The sequence below is a fragment of the Myxocyprinus asiaticus genome, chromosome 4 (assembly GCF_019703515.2).
Source record: "Myxocyprinus asiaticus isolate MX2 ecotype Aquarium Trade chromosome 4, UBuf_Myxa_2, whole genome shotgun sequence".
In the NCBI taxonomy this organism is placed as follows: Eukaryota; Metazoa; Chordata; class Actinopteri; order Cypriniformes; family Catostomidae; genus Myxocyprinus; species Myxocyprinus asiaticus.
Window position 1 is genome coordinate 38383867 of NC_059347.1, and position 16351 is coordinate 38400217.

The 16351-nt window shown below is 39.3% G+C and overlaps 2 protein-coding genes across 5 annotated transcripts in view; one reads left to right on the forward strand and one right to left on the reverse strand.

Moving 5' to 3' along the window:
• The window catches only part of LOC127440218 (calcium-binding mitochondrial carrier protein SCaMC-2-B), a 33883-nt gene extending 18663 nt beyond the window's left edge, over positions 1-15220 (reverse strand). Inside the window, exon 1 of one of the 3 annotated variants that reach the window (XM_051696692.1) lies at positions 10622-15220. In XM_051696692.1, coding sequence (XP_051552652.1) covers positions 10622-10687 — 66 coding nt within the window. In that variant the 5' untranslated portion in view covers positions 10688-15220. Of the gene's footprint in view, positions 1-5432; positions 6367-10621 lie in introns of those variants that run through there. The other 2 variants (XM_051696687.1, XM_051696688.1) reach the window with 2 other exon arrangements.
• A 516-nt stretch (positions 15221-15736) lies between these two features.
• The window catches only part of LOC127440224 (protein FAM102A-like), a 67322-nt gene continuing 66707 nt past the window's right edge, over positions 15737-16351 (forward strand). For both annotated transcript variants that reach the window (XM_051696713.1, XM_051696712.1), the window contains exon 1: positions 15737-16242. The gene's annotated coding sequence lies outside the window, so the exon portion shown is untranslated. The remainder of the gene's footprint in view (positions 16243-16351) is intronic.

The window sequence follows — 16351 nt, forward strand, 5'->3', positions numbered from 1 at the left end:
AGTAAATTTGTTTCACTCAGAGGTCAAATTGCAGTGAGTATTAGTGTATGAAATTCCCACTGAAACACATAAATATAATTAACAGGAGTTTTTGTCACGTTTTTCCTTATTACTTCCCGAAACATACATATAACATAGACAATGACATATTGTAACTTCAGACTATCCCGATTCAAACAAGCCCAAACACAACATAATATAAGTAGATCATGAAATATTCCTCAAAGTGTGTACATGGAAAGACAATGCACAAAATGGCGCTAAATACACATAGTGTGAGTGTGTGTGTTGTGTGCACATGTCTGAGGACTTTGTGTGTGCAAACACACATCACAAATGTGCTCATTTTAAGGATTAGGATGCTCCTGAACACTTAATATTTCTGTATTTTGTAGTCTAATCCATTCATTTCCAATGGCCGGTCATTTTTGACCGGGAACACAACAAGTGTAACAAAGTGAAATAAATCCCCAAAAATTGTGTTTTCAGATACCATATTTGAATAAAGTAAAAGAACTGTATTCCAATTGGATTAAGTAAAACAACAACAACAACAACAACAACAACAACAAAAAAAAAACACATTCTTAAGAAAAAAGGCATCTGGGTCAAAATTACCAGAAAACATCACAGGGTTAACTGTAAACAAATACATTTACTTACTTATTTTGGGACTCTTATTTTGAAATGACAGAGACTTGGCTACGTTACAATGCTCTATATTTGAGTATTTATCAAATTAAGCTTTTTATAGCCTATTTATTTCACCAGATTGTTTTTAATTATTATTCACAAGATATGAAGTTGGAGACACAATTTATGTGCTGACAGGCACGTTTCCATATAGTCATATTTTTCTTTGAATGCCCAAAGGTTTATAAACACTTGATTAATCAAAATATGCATTGAAGTGAGGATAAAAATATGGATGATTACTGTCAATGAAGAAAGATTTAGCTACAACAAATCTGTCAGAGGTGTCAGTGATTGTTTTTATTTTACCTCTTGAGGCCACTATAGGCCCTACTATAGAACCAAGCCGCAAAATTAAATGCAAAATCAGGACAAAGAAACACACTGTATTTTATAAAATAAATCAGTTAACAGTATGTCTTAAAGGATATAACCCAATGTCTTCTTAACAAATCATACAATGTATTTACTTTTCATCTTCAAACTTCCTCTAATCACTGGGTTACCTTGTGATGTAGCCCAAATGTCTTTAAATCTACAGATCACTAGTCAAAAAGAAATAAAAGAAATTGCCTAAATACAGTAGTGCTTTTCCCCTTGTTTTCCAGGGGGCCCTTGTACTCCTATTCTAATTAATATGTGAAGACAGACAGAGCCTAAATTATTCACCCAGCCCTGTGAAAGTGATGAGGGGGGTTGCTAGCCATTGCTGAGCCCAATCTAAGAGTTAGAAAAAAGAAAAGGAAAAAAAAAAAAAAAAACAGAGAAAGGATCATGAGAAAGTTTATTGTATATCTAAAAAGACCATAAAATGTTTAATACATAAATTGTCTTAAAAATCAATATAGTAAGCAGGATTCCGTGCAGATGACTCTACTGTACTAAGGTAAACATGGAGGGAATGAGTTCAACAGGAGGAACAGGAATCTGGATAGCCCTAAATGCAGTGGTGTAGTAGTGTCTGAAGAGGTGGGCATACTGTAAATAAAAAAAGCAACCACAAAAAACATGCACCCGGTCTCTAAAATTCATATGTTTACATTTATATACAGTGCATATGTTAAAAAAAAAATTTAAAAAAAAATTTCCATTAAAAAACAAAAACAACATTGGCTGTTGTAATTAGTCCCACATGAACTTACAAAATGTATATCAGGTTAAGTTTCTGGTGATTCACATTCTTCGTGCATATCAACACCTACTGGGCAGGGAGGAGAATTTAAAGCAAAAAAGGATTTAAACATTGATCTGTTTCTCAGCCACACCTATCACATTGTTTCTGAAGACACGGATTTAACCACTGGAGTCGTTTGGATTACTTTTACACTTTATGTGCTTTTATGAGCTTCAAAGTTCTGGCCACCATTCACTTGCATTGTGAGGACCAACAGAGTTGAGATATTTTTCTAAAACTCTTCGTTTGTGTTCAGAAGAAAAAAGAAAGTCACACACATCTGGGATGGCATGAGGGTGAGTAAAAAATTTGAGAATTTTCATTTTTGAGTGAACTATCCTTTAAGACCCTATAGAAAAGAAAGAAGTCTTGAAAAAGTGTTTGGAAACAATTATGGGTGGAAGTAGATCACAGATACGAAGCCCTGTAACCAGTGTAAGCCAGTGTATATAATCAACCAATTTTTAATGGTCTGTATTTTTAAGTGGCTGTGAGTACCAAAACTCTCATGGCAAGCTCTGTGTGTGATCAGAACCACATGCAAGTGCTACATTTGCATTTATTTTCTCACTGCATTTACAAATCTGACTTGCAAATAAACCTAAAGTAGTCAAACCACCCTTGATCATTAAAGTGCCAGCAAGTTATATTTGCACTCTGTAAGTGAAGAAGCAAATGTTGTTCTCTGGTTTGCAGGTTGTGAATCAAGTGGTAAACACTTTTAACCTTCATAATTAAACATGTAATAACACTGTTACAATACTGGTCCATTTGACTCAGCAGGCCTAATAAGCCTACTATAGCGGAACTTTCGGTTTTGTTCAAAGTGCTTTTGTTAGCTGTCAAACAAAGGAATTCTTGACATGCAAAATTTCTCTAGCCAAGCTTTTGTCCAAGACCACTACTGTCAAAAAACATTTCAGACTTTAAGGAAACCTGGTAACTCAATTAAAGTGAGGAAAACCAAGCTCTTTGCTTTTTAAAACTTTTGCCTCAATCACACCATATTGACATTTTTGGTATGCAGAACATGCTTGTCTTCATTATAAGGCAATGAGTAAACCATCTCTGCAACTTCCCCTAAATGTATGCTCTGAAAACACTATCATTATGCTACTTGTACAGGATAAAAGTTGTCCTTTAATCAACCTCCCTCCTTCCCCCTTCACAAAGAGAAGGAGAGGGGGAGGGAAAGAAGAGGTCCTTCACAGTGGTAAATCATAAATGACAAGTAGGTCTCGTGACTCAGACACAAAGGCAATCCACATTCCAGACAATCAGTATCCCAGGATGCATTCCCTGAAATGCTGGATGTAAGCATGCTGCTTGTGCTAACTGATTCGGAGTACATTAATGGCTTGTGAAAGGATTTGCTGTGGTGCCTCAGTGGTGAAATTAGAAGTTAAATATTTTCTGTCTTCTCTGACATTCCCAAATTTATATTGAGCTACTGTGTCCAAACAGACCACAATCCACAAAAGCATGTCCTGTATCATATTACTTTCCTGCTGAGAATTCCCTAACTGCAACTACTATTTTGTCCTTATTAGTTATGTTGCTCGGGACGTTCTCAAGAGACTTTTGTCTAGTTATGCATTTCCATGTCCTTTGTGCAGATGCATGATTAGATGCATATCTAGTAAACATAATAGAGCAAGATTCCACTGTAATGATATTTAGGTTAGTAAACTAACATTTGTCTATATATGGGCATCCTCATTAACACTTAGGATATCAGATGCAAGGCAAAGAAAAACATTACTTTGAGTATTATAACCTTGTTCTTAGTCTGTTTGCTGTTCAATTTAAATAAACAACCACATCTATTTTTATATCTTTAAAAAAATGAAGTGGGTGGATAGAAACCCAGAGACCTGCCTCAAAATAGACTATGTTACAGTAAATAGAATTTCTAATGGCATAATGGGCATTGCTTGTTGTCACCCAACAACAGAGGTCTTTTTAGTCATATGTCCACATCAAACAGTTTGAAAACAACAGCAATCCCCTCTAGGAAAATCACCAATCCTTTTCACACACAGTGGAAAGAAAGGAAAGACATATATGTTGTTTGTGGCACTGAGTTAAGGCAAATGACACTCAAATGTGCTGATTCCATCACTGAGGGTGTGAGGTTTTCTTCTGAATTACACCTAACACGAGAGCTGTGATAGTAAAAGAGCCTTAAAGGAATGTTTCGGGCTCAATACAAGTCAAGTCCAATCGACAGCATTTGTGGCATAATGTTGACTACCACAAAAAAAAAAAAAAAAAAAAAAAAAAAAAAAAAAAACCTTTATATATATATATATATATATATATATATATATATATATATATATATATATATATATATATATATATATATAATATTTCGACTAGTCCCTTTTTTTTCTTTTTTAATAAAAGCAAAAATCTATTGCCATTTAAAGGCAATAGAATTGAATGGGGCCAGTCCATAAACATTAAAATACTCACTGTTTCAAAAGTATAGCCACAGGACTTACACATGTTAAAGGAATAGTTCACCCAAAAATGAAAATGTTCTCATCATTTACTCATCCTCATGCCATCCCAGATGTGTATGACTTTCTTCTGCTGAACACAAAGATTTTTAGAAGAATATTTCAGCTCTGTAGGTCTATATACAGTGCAAGTGAATGGTTACCAAAACTTTGAAGGACAAAAAGGACATAAAGGCAGCTTAAAAGTAATCCATATGACTCCAGTGGTTTAATCCATGTCTTCAGAAGAGACATGATGTGGGCAAGAAAAAGATCAATATTTAAGTCCTTTTTTTCCTATAAATCTCCACCTTTGACCAGCCCCGATCAGTAGGTGTCGATATGCATGAAGAAAGTGAATCACCAAAAATCTAAAGAAGAAGAATATGAAAGTGGAGATTTATAGTAAAAAAAAAAAAAGGACTTAAATATTGATTTGTTTCTCACCCACACCTATCATATCCCTTCTAAAGTTATTAATTTAACCACTGGAGTCATATGGATTACTTTTATGCTGCCTTTGTGTGCTTTTTTTAGTTTTGGTCACCATTCACTTGCATTGTATGGGCCTACAGCGCTGAGATATTCCTCTAAAAATCTTTGTGTAGCACAGAAGAAAGAAAGTCACACATCTTGGATGGCATGAGGATGATTAAATAATGAGAGAATGCCTGTAACCGTGATTTTTTTTTTTTTTTTTTAATAACCCAGGGATGAAAAATAATTTTTGTGGTAATCAACATAATGACACATATGCTTTTGAGCCCAAACAATTTAGCTTAAATTGTTTTAAACACAAAACATCAACTTAGGTCATATGAACCTTACTTTAACAGCTCTTGTGTATGTACTAAGCATACCATAACTTTCTAGGTTTTAATATGTTTTCTTTTATATACCATAAACAAAATGTATTACATTAGATCTAAGTATGAGTTATGTGTCCATCTATATCCACAGAAAAAAATTATCCTCTCTATATGTGATCTGACCCATTATCTCGTAGAGGAGGGTAATTCAGTAGCATTAAAAAAAAGTGGAGATAAAGTGAAATAACTCACCATGAGTTCATGTTCAGTGCGATGGACGCCAAGCTTTTTCAGCCCAATGGTCAGGTCGTTGACACAGATGCCTCCGTCTCGGTTGACATCCAGGATCTGAAAGAGCACCTTGAGCCGATGCTCCTGCTCGGGTCCGCCGCACACCGGACACTGATGCGGGGAGTCGCAGGAGTCATCGTGGCCGTGCTCGGAGACTGATACTGCGTGAAGCGTGGAGCTCAGTGTCCGACCACCACCCCCCGGATCAGAGCCCTGATACTCCTCAGAGCGGCACGGACAGAAAACACCACTGAGCAACGGAGAGACGCACGACCCCCGCTGATGCATATCACACGGGTTGAACTCCAGATTGGGAGAAAACCCAAGACGTATGCGGGGAGTGTGAGCTCGGACTAGAGTTTGTCACGTAATCACACTTGGAGTGGCGACTATCGATTTCAGTCAAGATGCGGGACAGATGTGCACTGAGATAAGCTTTAAAACACGTCTAATGGGTTATCTAACACACCGAGGCCCTTTACTTCAACAACTGGTGTAATATATTGGTGTACGTTTAAAAATCAAGAGCTCCCGGTCACAGTGATGAGCTGAATGTCCCACCGATGCTCCGACGGCGCCGTTCTGTTTTAGTGTCGAAAACGCGCAGACAAATCATCGTAATCATTCATATGCATCGCCCTGAAACTCGGTTCGGAGATAAATCCATATATTCGTGATTTTTGAAAAGTAATCCGGTTTGAATTGGCGGTCTGTCTAACAGCTGATGCAACGAAAATGCCGGTAGAGCGGGAGGACTGCCGTGGCCGATTGGAAATGAGTAACTGACTAGACTGAGAGGGGAGGGGCTATGGAAATGGGAGGGACTAAGAATGAGAGTGATTGACACATGCACTCACCAATCACTCCAATCCAGATTATCCGCGTCTCACCCGCCAACCAACCTGTTTCTCTTTCTTAGAATTTTTATTTTTTTATTTTTTATAAAGCTTACTTATTTTTTTATTAGATGAATTCCTCAACTACGAAATGAGAGAAAACAAAGTTTTCAAAAAGTACAGTAAGTATATTATAATGTTTAAAAAGTTGTCAGAATCCTACACATAGATGGTACCTCAAAGTCTCGGTAGAAGAGGGACATCTGCTGGAGACAAGACTGAGTGCAGTTTTCTGCAATTCAAATTAGAATGTAATTTTCTTGGAAAGGCAATTTCAAAAATAGGCTACAACGTGCTTTACATTGGGGGAAAAAATTCTAGCAACAGCTCTTGATCGTATCCTTAACAAAATCTGAAGAAATGTCACCTCTCCTGCCATATTAGTTGACACATGATTGTCTAGGCCACAGTGATCGTATTCCCAGATGACTGCAAACATCACCACAAAGGCACACGTTAAAGGAATAGTTCACCCAAACATTAAGATTCTCATCATTTACTCACTTCACAAACGAAGATTTTTAGAAGAATATTTCAGCTCTGTAGGTCCTCACAATACAAGTGAATGGGTACTAAAATTCTGAAGCTCCAAAATGCACATAAAGGGAGCATGAAAGTAATCCATAAGACTCCAGTAATTAAATCTAGAGTTAAATCTAAATCATAAGTCCTAACCTAACCCTAACCGTGTGTGGAAGTCACGCCCCCCTTTGGAGCTGGCCCCACCCCCTTCTGGGATAACCGCGCCCCATTTTGGAATTACCCCCGCCCTCTTTTGGAGATTCCGCCCCCATTTGAAGATCTTCGGGCTATAGCTATACCTACTTGGAACTAACTAACTAACTAACTAAATTATTTGTTTATTTTAATATATTTGTTTTGTAATATGTTTAATATGTTTAGATTTGTGTCTGTCAACTTACATGCAATATATATTATTGAATAAAGGGACTGTAGGACTGTAGTAGGTGAGGTTCAATTATCTAGCCTTCCTCTAGGGGTGTCGGTTAGAACACAATCCTCGATCAGATTCAGTTAAAAAGGGTTTATTGAGTCATTTATCCCAACAGCAAACACAACGGCAGTACAGTAGGCTTAACAGGTTAGATCCGTGTACAAAAGAACAATTGCGTGAGCATTTAAATATATACACAGTAGGCCTATGTGTATGTATGTGCGTGTGGTTCTGCAGTTAAAACAGAAATAAATAAAGAGATTAATTAACTCACATGTCTCTCATTAATCAATAACATTATTCACATAAATCAAATATGTTTACATAATCCCAGGTAATTATTAGGTTAAATGCCAATAGAGTATAAACCTGTCTAAGTCCCAGTGCATTCTTAGACAATATTTCCACCTAGCGGTTTAATATGGCAAAGGCACATTAAAGAATGGAGCATCCGACTATACAGTAATTTGCATAATATCAACGCGAATCATACACATCGTTGCATTACAGTTTCATTAAGTAGAGATTCACACTACTAACTTGATGATAACATGTTGAAATATACAAAGAACCAATACTAAGTTATAAAATATAGTAAACAAGAAAATATGAGTAGCCTATAGGCCTAATTAACGAATACAATTATGAGGCAAATGGCTTAACAGCGCTCGCTACCCAGCATGAACATTAACAGATGTTTTGAGCTTTATGACATATTAAACATCGTGAAAGATCTCTGTGACTGACAGTTATCATTTAGCCTACTAACTGAACAAGTTACTCACATTCATTCATAGATGCACACTTCAGCACACGCAATCAGAAAGTCTCCCTTGCAGAGTCTTAACACTCCAGGGCCGTTGCACCAGCTATATGTAAGTTACAACTAAGCCTAGTTGCGGCATAATGGGCACTAAGTCACAGTTTACTCCATTAAATTTCGGTAGGACGTAACCCTACGTATAAACTAAATATTTACGGAAGACTCCGATCAGGAGCAACGGTTGCAGTAAAAAAGCAGACTGATATTTTATGACATCAATGAGCTCATGTTCTGTGTGACAGGCTCCAATCCTTTCAACATACATTATGATGTTAACATTTACACTCATTTACATTTACGAGAGAGAGAAAAAACGTGCTTTTAAGCGTCTCTTCAGCATGAAACAGTTCAAACGGGGCAGTTTTCAGGGTGCGTCGCCCGGTTTCAATTTTTAACACATTCAATATATATATAGGATATTAAAATGAATAAATGTCTGTTTTTCCAGCCTGTTGTATTAGTATTTATTTATCACCCCTTATTTATTTTAGATACAGTTCCTATATATTGTTATTTACACAGGGCAAATATAGGATGCTATTGATCAAATCTACATTTATTACGTATCATATTTTAATGGGGATATCATTTATTACAGCTGACAGTTACGTGAGCAAACAAGGTTTGAACATCAACCGTAACAAGATCAAACTAAAATTCAAGGCTTTTTAACACTTCTGTGTCAAATCTGAAGGCTGTTTATTGGATCAGTACAGGTAAACGTCATATTACGCGACTATGCATTACTTTACGGGGAGCTTACGACCTACTAGTTAAGTCTTGCCTTAAGAACAGGTGGTGCAAACAAATTAAGCACTGACCACAAACTAACTAGTAGTTACTAAGCCCTTAGTGTGAACTTTATGTTACAACTTACGTAAGAACTAATGCACAGCTAGTGCAACCCTACCCTGATGCTGACTTAATACGAGTGACAGGTGCGTGCGTAACCGGCCTTTCCAACACATATAGACCTTATTCACAAACTGTGATGACGCTTTTCCGCCTTATTTATCAGCGTAAATCTAGCTAAATTTTTTATGTGCTAATTTTTATATATATATATATATATATATATATACACTATATTGCCAAAAGTATTCGCTCACCCATCCAAATAATTAAATTCAAGTGTTCCAATCACTTCCATGGCCACAGGTGTATAAAATGAAGCACCTAGGCATTCAGACTGCTTCTACAAACATTTGTGAAAGAATGGGCCGCTCTCAGGAGCTCAGTGAATTCCAGCGTGGTACTGTGATAGGATGCCACCTGTGCAACAAGTCCAGTCGTGAAATTTCCTCGCTACTAAATATTCCACAGTCAACTGTCAGTGGTATTATAACAAAGTGGAAGCGATTGGGAATGACAGCAACTCAGCCATGAAGTGGTAGGCCACGTAAAATGACAGAGCGGTGTCAGCGGATGCTGAGGCGCATAGATCGCAGAGGTCGCCATCTTTCTGCAGAGTCAATCACTACAGACCTCCAAAGTTCATGTGGCCTTCAGATTAGCTCAAGAACAGTGCGTAGAGAGCTTCATGGAATGGGTTTCCATGGCCGAGCAGCTGCATCCAAGCCATACATCACCAAGTGCAATGCAAAGCATCAGATGCAGTGGTGTAAAGCACGCCGCCACTGGACTCTAGAGCAGTGGAGACGCGTTCTCTGGAGTGACGAATCACGCTTCTCCATCTGGCAATCTGATGGACGAGTCTGGGTTTGGCGGTTGCCAGGAGAATGGTACTTGTCTGACTGCATTGTGCCAACTGTGAAGTTTGGTGGAGGGGGGATTATGGTGTGGGGTTGTTTTTCTGGAGCTGAGCTTGGCCCTTTAGTTCCAGTGAAAGGAACTCTGAATGCTTCAGCATACCAAGAGATTTTGGACAATTCCATGCTCCCAACATTGTGGGAACAGTTTGAGGATGGCCCTTTCCTGTTCCAACATGACTGCGCACCAGTGCACAAAGCAAGGTCCATAAAGACATGGATGAGTGAGTTTGGTGTGGAAGAACTTGACTGGCCTGCACAGAGTCCTGACCTCAACCCGATAGAGCACCTTTGGGATGAATTAGAGCGAAGGCTGCGAGCCAGGCCTTCTCGTCCAACATCAGTGTCTGACCTCACAAATGCGCTTCTGGAAGAATGGTCAAAAATTCCCATAAACACACTCCTAAACCTTGTGGAAAGCCTTCCCAGAAGAGTTGAAGCTGTTATAGCTGCAAAGGGTGGGCCGACGTCATATTAAACCCTATGGATTAAGAATGGGATGTCACTTAAGTTCACATGCATCTAAAGGCAGATGAGCGAATACTTTTGGCAATATAGTGTGTATATATATATATATATATATATATATATATATATATATATATATATATATATATATATATATATATATTGTGTAAGTTTATAACATTATGCTTTGTGTCATATTACCCTGCAATAAGTAAAAAAAAAAAAAAAAAATGCATTACCACAGCTGTGAGGGGGTTTCTATTACAGCTGTTGAGAGTGACAGTAAATTTGGCATCTTCTCCCATTTTACTGTCTTGATCCACTGCTCTCTATTTTCTGTTTCTTTGGAAAGTCATTCAAATGTAATAGTAAAAAATAATAATAATAATAATAATTCTCTCGAGCTGATGTCGGTTCTACTGCAGTCCCCCCTGGGACCAGATCAGGCTGCACCAAAAGTCGCATTTGATCCTGTGTCGACCAGGGCTGTACACGCGACTCCCTCCACTAAAATTGGTATGTGGCAGAATTTTCCAACATAAATCCACACCACTGTCATTACTGTCTCTATAGGGGCTGATATAGCACATTCCGCCACCCACAGTTCCCCATCTCGAGGCGTGGGTGTACCCTAAGGAGTATCATCACAGGCCCGTGTCCTCCCATCTACACAGGCCCTTGGGCGTTTCCCTGTATGTCACTGAACCTGGGACATTGTCTAATCAGGTGGCCTGCTTGGCCACACCCCCAGCAGCTTAGGAGCCGACGATGTGTGCAAAGTTCTGACATTGTGCGGCCCTGCTGCAGTGCTGCTGCGTGTGCGGTGTTATCTCATCGTATAGGCTCTCTGGTGGGTGAGTCAGTCATAATTGCAGTTTGCACAACTGGTGAAATGACATCCTGTTCCATTCCATTTCCTACTATCTCTCTTTCCACAGCGAGCTCCAATGTGTCACTTAAAGTATTAAGGTGAGCCAGCTGCGTTTGAATACGTAGTTCTCTTGGGCTCAGGGCTTGGATAAATCGCTCTCTAGCTAGCTCATTCTGGACTGTGGGTGGCATGTCAGCATAGGCACGTTTGCATAGGCTTTCAATGTCATTAGCCAAAACTCTTAAGGGCTCTCCATGTTGTCTGCGCCTGTTATTAAACTCAGTCCTTAAAAGGACAGGCTGATAACATTGTCCAAATCGTTTCTGAAGAGCCCCAACTAATGCTGCGTAATAATTTCTCTCCCCAGGGCTCAACAGTATCAGGCAGGCAGCTGCATCATCAGTGAGGCACAGGGCTAACTGTAAAGCTTCATGTCTTTAAGTCCAACCAGCAGCATCAGCTAGCAGTTCAAACTGTGCTTTAAAAGCGTCCCAGTCTATCTTACCGGAGTTCTTCAGTGTTTTGTTTTGATAGCGAGCATTTGATCTGAATCTCCAGCGTATCCGCTCCACATATGGGTGCCGCCATGTTTGTTTACATCACGTGTCCCTGCGTCATTAAGTGAAGGCACTGTGATGGGGTATGTGTGCGCTGTCAAAAAAAAAAGAGGTATGTGTGCGCTGTCATGTCGGTACGAAAACTGTGCTGTGCGATCTCACCGTGTGGGACTAAGGGTAGAGCAAATCCAGCTTTGGCAGCTCGAAGCATGGCAGCTTCCATAGAGCCAACTGCGTTTCTCACAGACCACTGCTCTGCATAAGGATCATGTGTCCACAAGCACTCGTTCTTCGGTTTTTCTACTTTCACTTTAGCCCGAGCCCCGGCATCCATCTTAGCGTCCATTGCAGTCTGGCTTGAATTTGCGCTAAGTCCGTCACTTCTGACACCAAATGTAGCGTTTCTCATTCAAATATAATGCCAGTTGAACTCTTTTAGTGTTTATTGAACACTTCACAAAGATAGGGCTAATGCTGTGGCCGTAACCCACGCCTTTACACTTTTAAATCTCACAGCCGTCTAGCTATTCTGACACGCTACACACAACACACACCTCTCACTCTACCGGAGGCAGTATGAACAACAAGAAAAACTCTCTTCCTCCCACATAACTCCACTCCCCTCCCATAATGAGATATAAACACAACATTATTATTTAACTAACATAATACTGAACATTATGAACCTAGTAATGTAACTGTAATGACATTACAATATTATATACTCTGCACCCATCTACTGAGGTACTTCAACTTGGGAATTAACATTCCTTGCGTTTGACCATCATATTTACGGGCAAATTTATGGCGCAATACAATAAGTAACAATCACTGTCTGAATCACAAAAGCAGACAAAGGATCAAAGTCTGGTAAATTATGATAGAGATACTGTAAATATTTAAAGTCTAAGCCTATTCATATGAAACACAATAGAGCTAGAGCCCACTATTATCTAACTTATAGCCTAATGACATGACAAGACACACAATCTCTTTTTCTTTTCATTTCTATTCTTTTATTCTCTTTTAATTCAAGTTCACAGCACAAAGCTGGCATGCATTGGATAGACATAGCTTATGCTTTATCAAGAATCAAAAAGTGCTCTTGGAGAATTAGGCCTCCAGGAATACGACTCAGTCATTTCAGTCCAACTTCACAAAAATTAACATGTAGGCTAAACATAGACTACAATTTCTAAGAAATAAAATGCAGGCCAAACAGAGGAACCCTGCTATTTGCCAAACAATGGCTAAAACATAGGCTATCAAATAAAGGCTGGTAAAATTTAAATCACTTATAGCTAGACCTATAGCTAATGGCTCTGTGTGGCTAGCCACATTTTGCAAGAATACAAAAAATAAAGTAAAAGTGCCAGGGCCTATTACACCTCATAGGAAATACAGCTCAGTCATTTCAGTCCAACTTCACAAAAAATGTAAGCTTGGCTAAACACACACACAGGAAAATTGAAAATAAAAAATAAAGTCTATACAGGAAAATTGTTACTGCCAAATATACAACAGAGGTAGCATGCAGCCAAACAAGGCTGGTAAAATAAATAGAACTATAAAGGAACTTATGGCCTAGACCTATATAGCCTACTTATGGTTCTATGGTGTGGGGGCTAGCCTATTCCACTACCCACTTGACAGAAATATCTGTTGAAGTGCATCAGGAGAAGGCGCTGAAAGCGTCCATCACCAAGACAGTTGAGATTTGGGGTGAGCACAAGACTCCCGAGACTGAAAAGTCTTTCTACTGGTGCAATGGATGGTGTTGGGGCATTATAGCAGAGTGCGATTTTTTTAATTCATGGAAACTGGTGCAGGCTTTCCATCACAGGGGCAGAATTGAAATAAGACATTACCTCTGTTTCCACTGACATGGGCGCATCAGCCGTGGCATTGGACAGTGCATCAAAGGAAAAAGTCCTCCTCACTGGAGGCGACAGCAGCAGGCTGAGGGGCATCAGGGCTGCAGGCTCTTCTGTTGTTAAGGAGCAGCACACAATTGTTGTGGCAAATTGAGTTTTAATTGCTCCCACAATAACCTCAGGCAGCCCAGTGGTCATTTGCGATAGGCCATTTTTCATGCTGAGGTTTTGGCCATTAGAACTTCTAGCATTGGTTGAAGCATTCCATAAAAACAAGTGTCCTCACCCTGTAGGATGTCCAGTGTGAAAGGCTTCATAATGGAACAGTATTCCTTGAGAAACTGGTATTCCCTGTCGTTCATACATTTAATTTGAAGCTGTGTGCAGAGGTTATTGATGTCAGTGAGGGGCATTTCTGTGATCCGAGCATAGGCGTCATAGAATGAGTTCCACCGTGTTACTGTGGGAACAATCAACTTTCTAACACTGACCTCTTCAATGGCACTCTGATGCGACTGTGGAACGACTGGCCTTTGTCCATAGCACTGAACATTTGGCTGTGGCACTACAATAAACAGCCCTCGATTCTGGATTAGATGCTAGCCATTTATCAACCTCATTGTTCGCAATTAGATTAAGTGTATGGGCTGCGCATCTATGGTGCTGAACAGCATGGCAGACCAAGAGAAACGTAATTTCTGTTGCTTTGTCTTTCCCGCGCTCTCATCCTCAGCATTCTTTCTCTTCTCTGCGCCTGCAGCTCTCTCGGTTAGCTTAGTGTTAGCGTGGCACAAGTCCAGGTTTTTCTTTAAGTTACTAGTGCTATTTCTCGATGTAGAGAGTTCCCTCGGTGTCGCACATAGATTGCACTTGACTATAATGTTCTTATCCTTGTCTCTGACGAACTGAAAATAATGGGAGTATGTCCATCTCGCAAATGTAGAATCAGTCTCAACCATCGAATTTCAGCAACAGGAATTAACGTTACTCTTTTACTCACTGATTTTTTTTCTCTGATGTCGAAATGTTTCGCGGTGTTAGTGAATTCTTAAAAAAACAAAACACCACTTAATTTCGGATTAAAATGCATTGTAACACGCGTTACTGAGATTGTAATGGGTATAATATTACCGAAATTTTATTAGTAATGCGTTATATTACCGCGTTACAGCAAAAAGCAATACATTACTGTAACTGCGTTATTTTTGTAACGCATTACTCCCAACACTGTGGGTATGCGGCCGACAGATGCGACCTCCGGAGTAGTGATGGGAAGATCAGATGATTGTACTGACTTGGATCTTTGAGTCTTGTTCAGCAAAATGAAAATGAATCTTTATTCAAGTCATTTCGTTCATTTGAGCAGAATTAAATTAAAATGTTAAATTTTCAATAGCCAAAACCCCCACAACACTTCTACGTACGCAAACTTGATTATAGTCCCAATAAGGAAAAAATGATAACGCAGCCAAGGACAAATTATGAGAAACAGAAATGATTAGTTCACCTCTGAAATCTTCTTGTGCTAGTCGTTCGTTCTTTTGTCAGGTGACACCTGTATACACTATGCAGCAGTGCATAGCGTATACGGCTGTCACGTGACAAAAGAACTAACGACTCGGACAAAAGAGTTGAAAGGTGAACTAATCATTTCTGTTTCCTGTGTGAGCAGTGCATAGGGAATACGGCTGTCACGTGACAAAAGAACGAACGACTCGGACCAAAAGAGTTGAAAGGTGAACTAATCATTTCTGTTTCCTGTACAGCGCCTATGCCGAGGTTGCGCAATGCACATGTGCGGCCAACACAAAATGAACAAATCACTCTCTGAGATTACTCGTTCTTCTGAGTCACATAAAAGATTCGTTCAAAATGAACGAATCGTTCATGAACGATCCATCACTACTCCGGAGGACGCAGCCTTCCAAACGAGACAGCCGATGAAAATATTGTGGATACAGTTCTGTTTTTTTATGGCCACGGGATGGCGCTATGTTCCTTTTAGAACAAATCGCAAGCAACTCTTGTTCTGATTTAACACATGCGTGCAAATTCATTATTTTCTACGATAATTTTTATCCTTTAAACCCTGAACACTCCGTAAAACATTTTTTTTTGACCGTCCTAGAACCTACTCACAGTAAATATAATAGGCTATCGATCAATCAGTAAAGCCAGTACGATCACCTGCTACGTCATGACAAATCTTAGCAACACGTCTGAACTAGAACGAGCTCATTGTGTGTGATGAGTTTAAATGTTATAAATCGACACTGTGGATGTAACGGGAGTTAAAAACGGTCTATATAAATTAGTGGCTGGATTTAGTGAAATCCACGCATCCCTGGAGGCGGCGCTTCCTGAAGTTCAGTGCACTAAAGTGCCAGAGATGACAGTTTCAGTCAGTCTGGCTTTGACTCAACGCTTAACTCTTGAGTTTTGTGCTCGGTTAGTTCTGTCGATAGAATTAATATCTGATTAGTTTCACGGGTTGTTTAGTGAGTGGTTTCGTCCCGGTGATTTCAGTCCTGGCTGCCACATGAAAACAGTTCATCGACGTAAGTATCTTATTCAGTGCCTTATTTTAAATTTGTATGGTCATTTTGCGCATGTTTTCATAAACTCTCAAGGATCCTACTAAATTTTGCCCTGCTTTATTGGAATGGT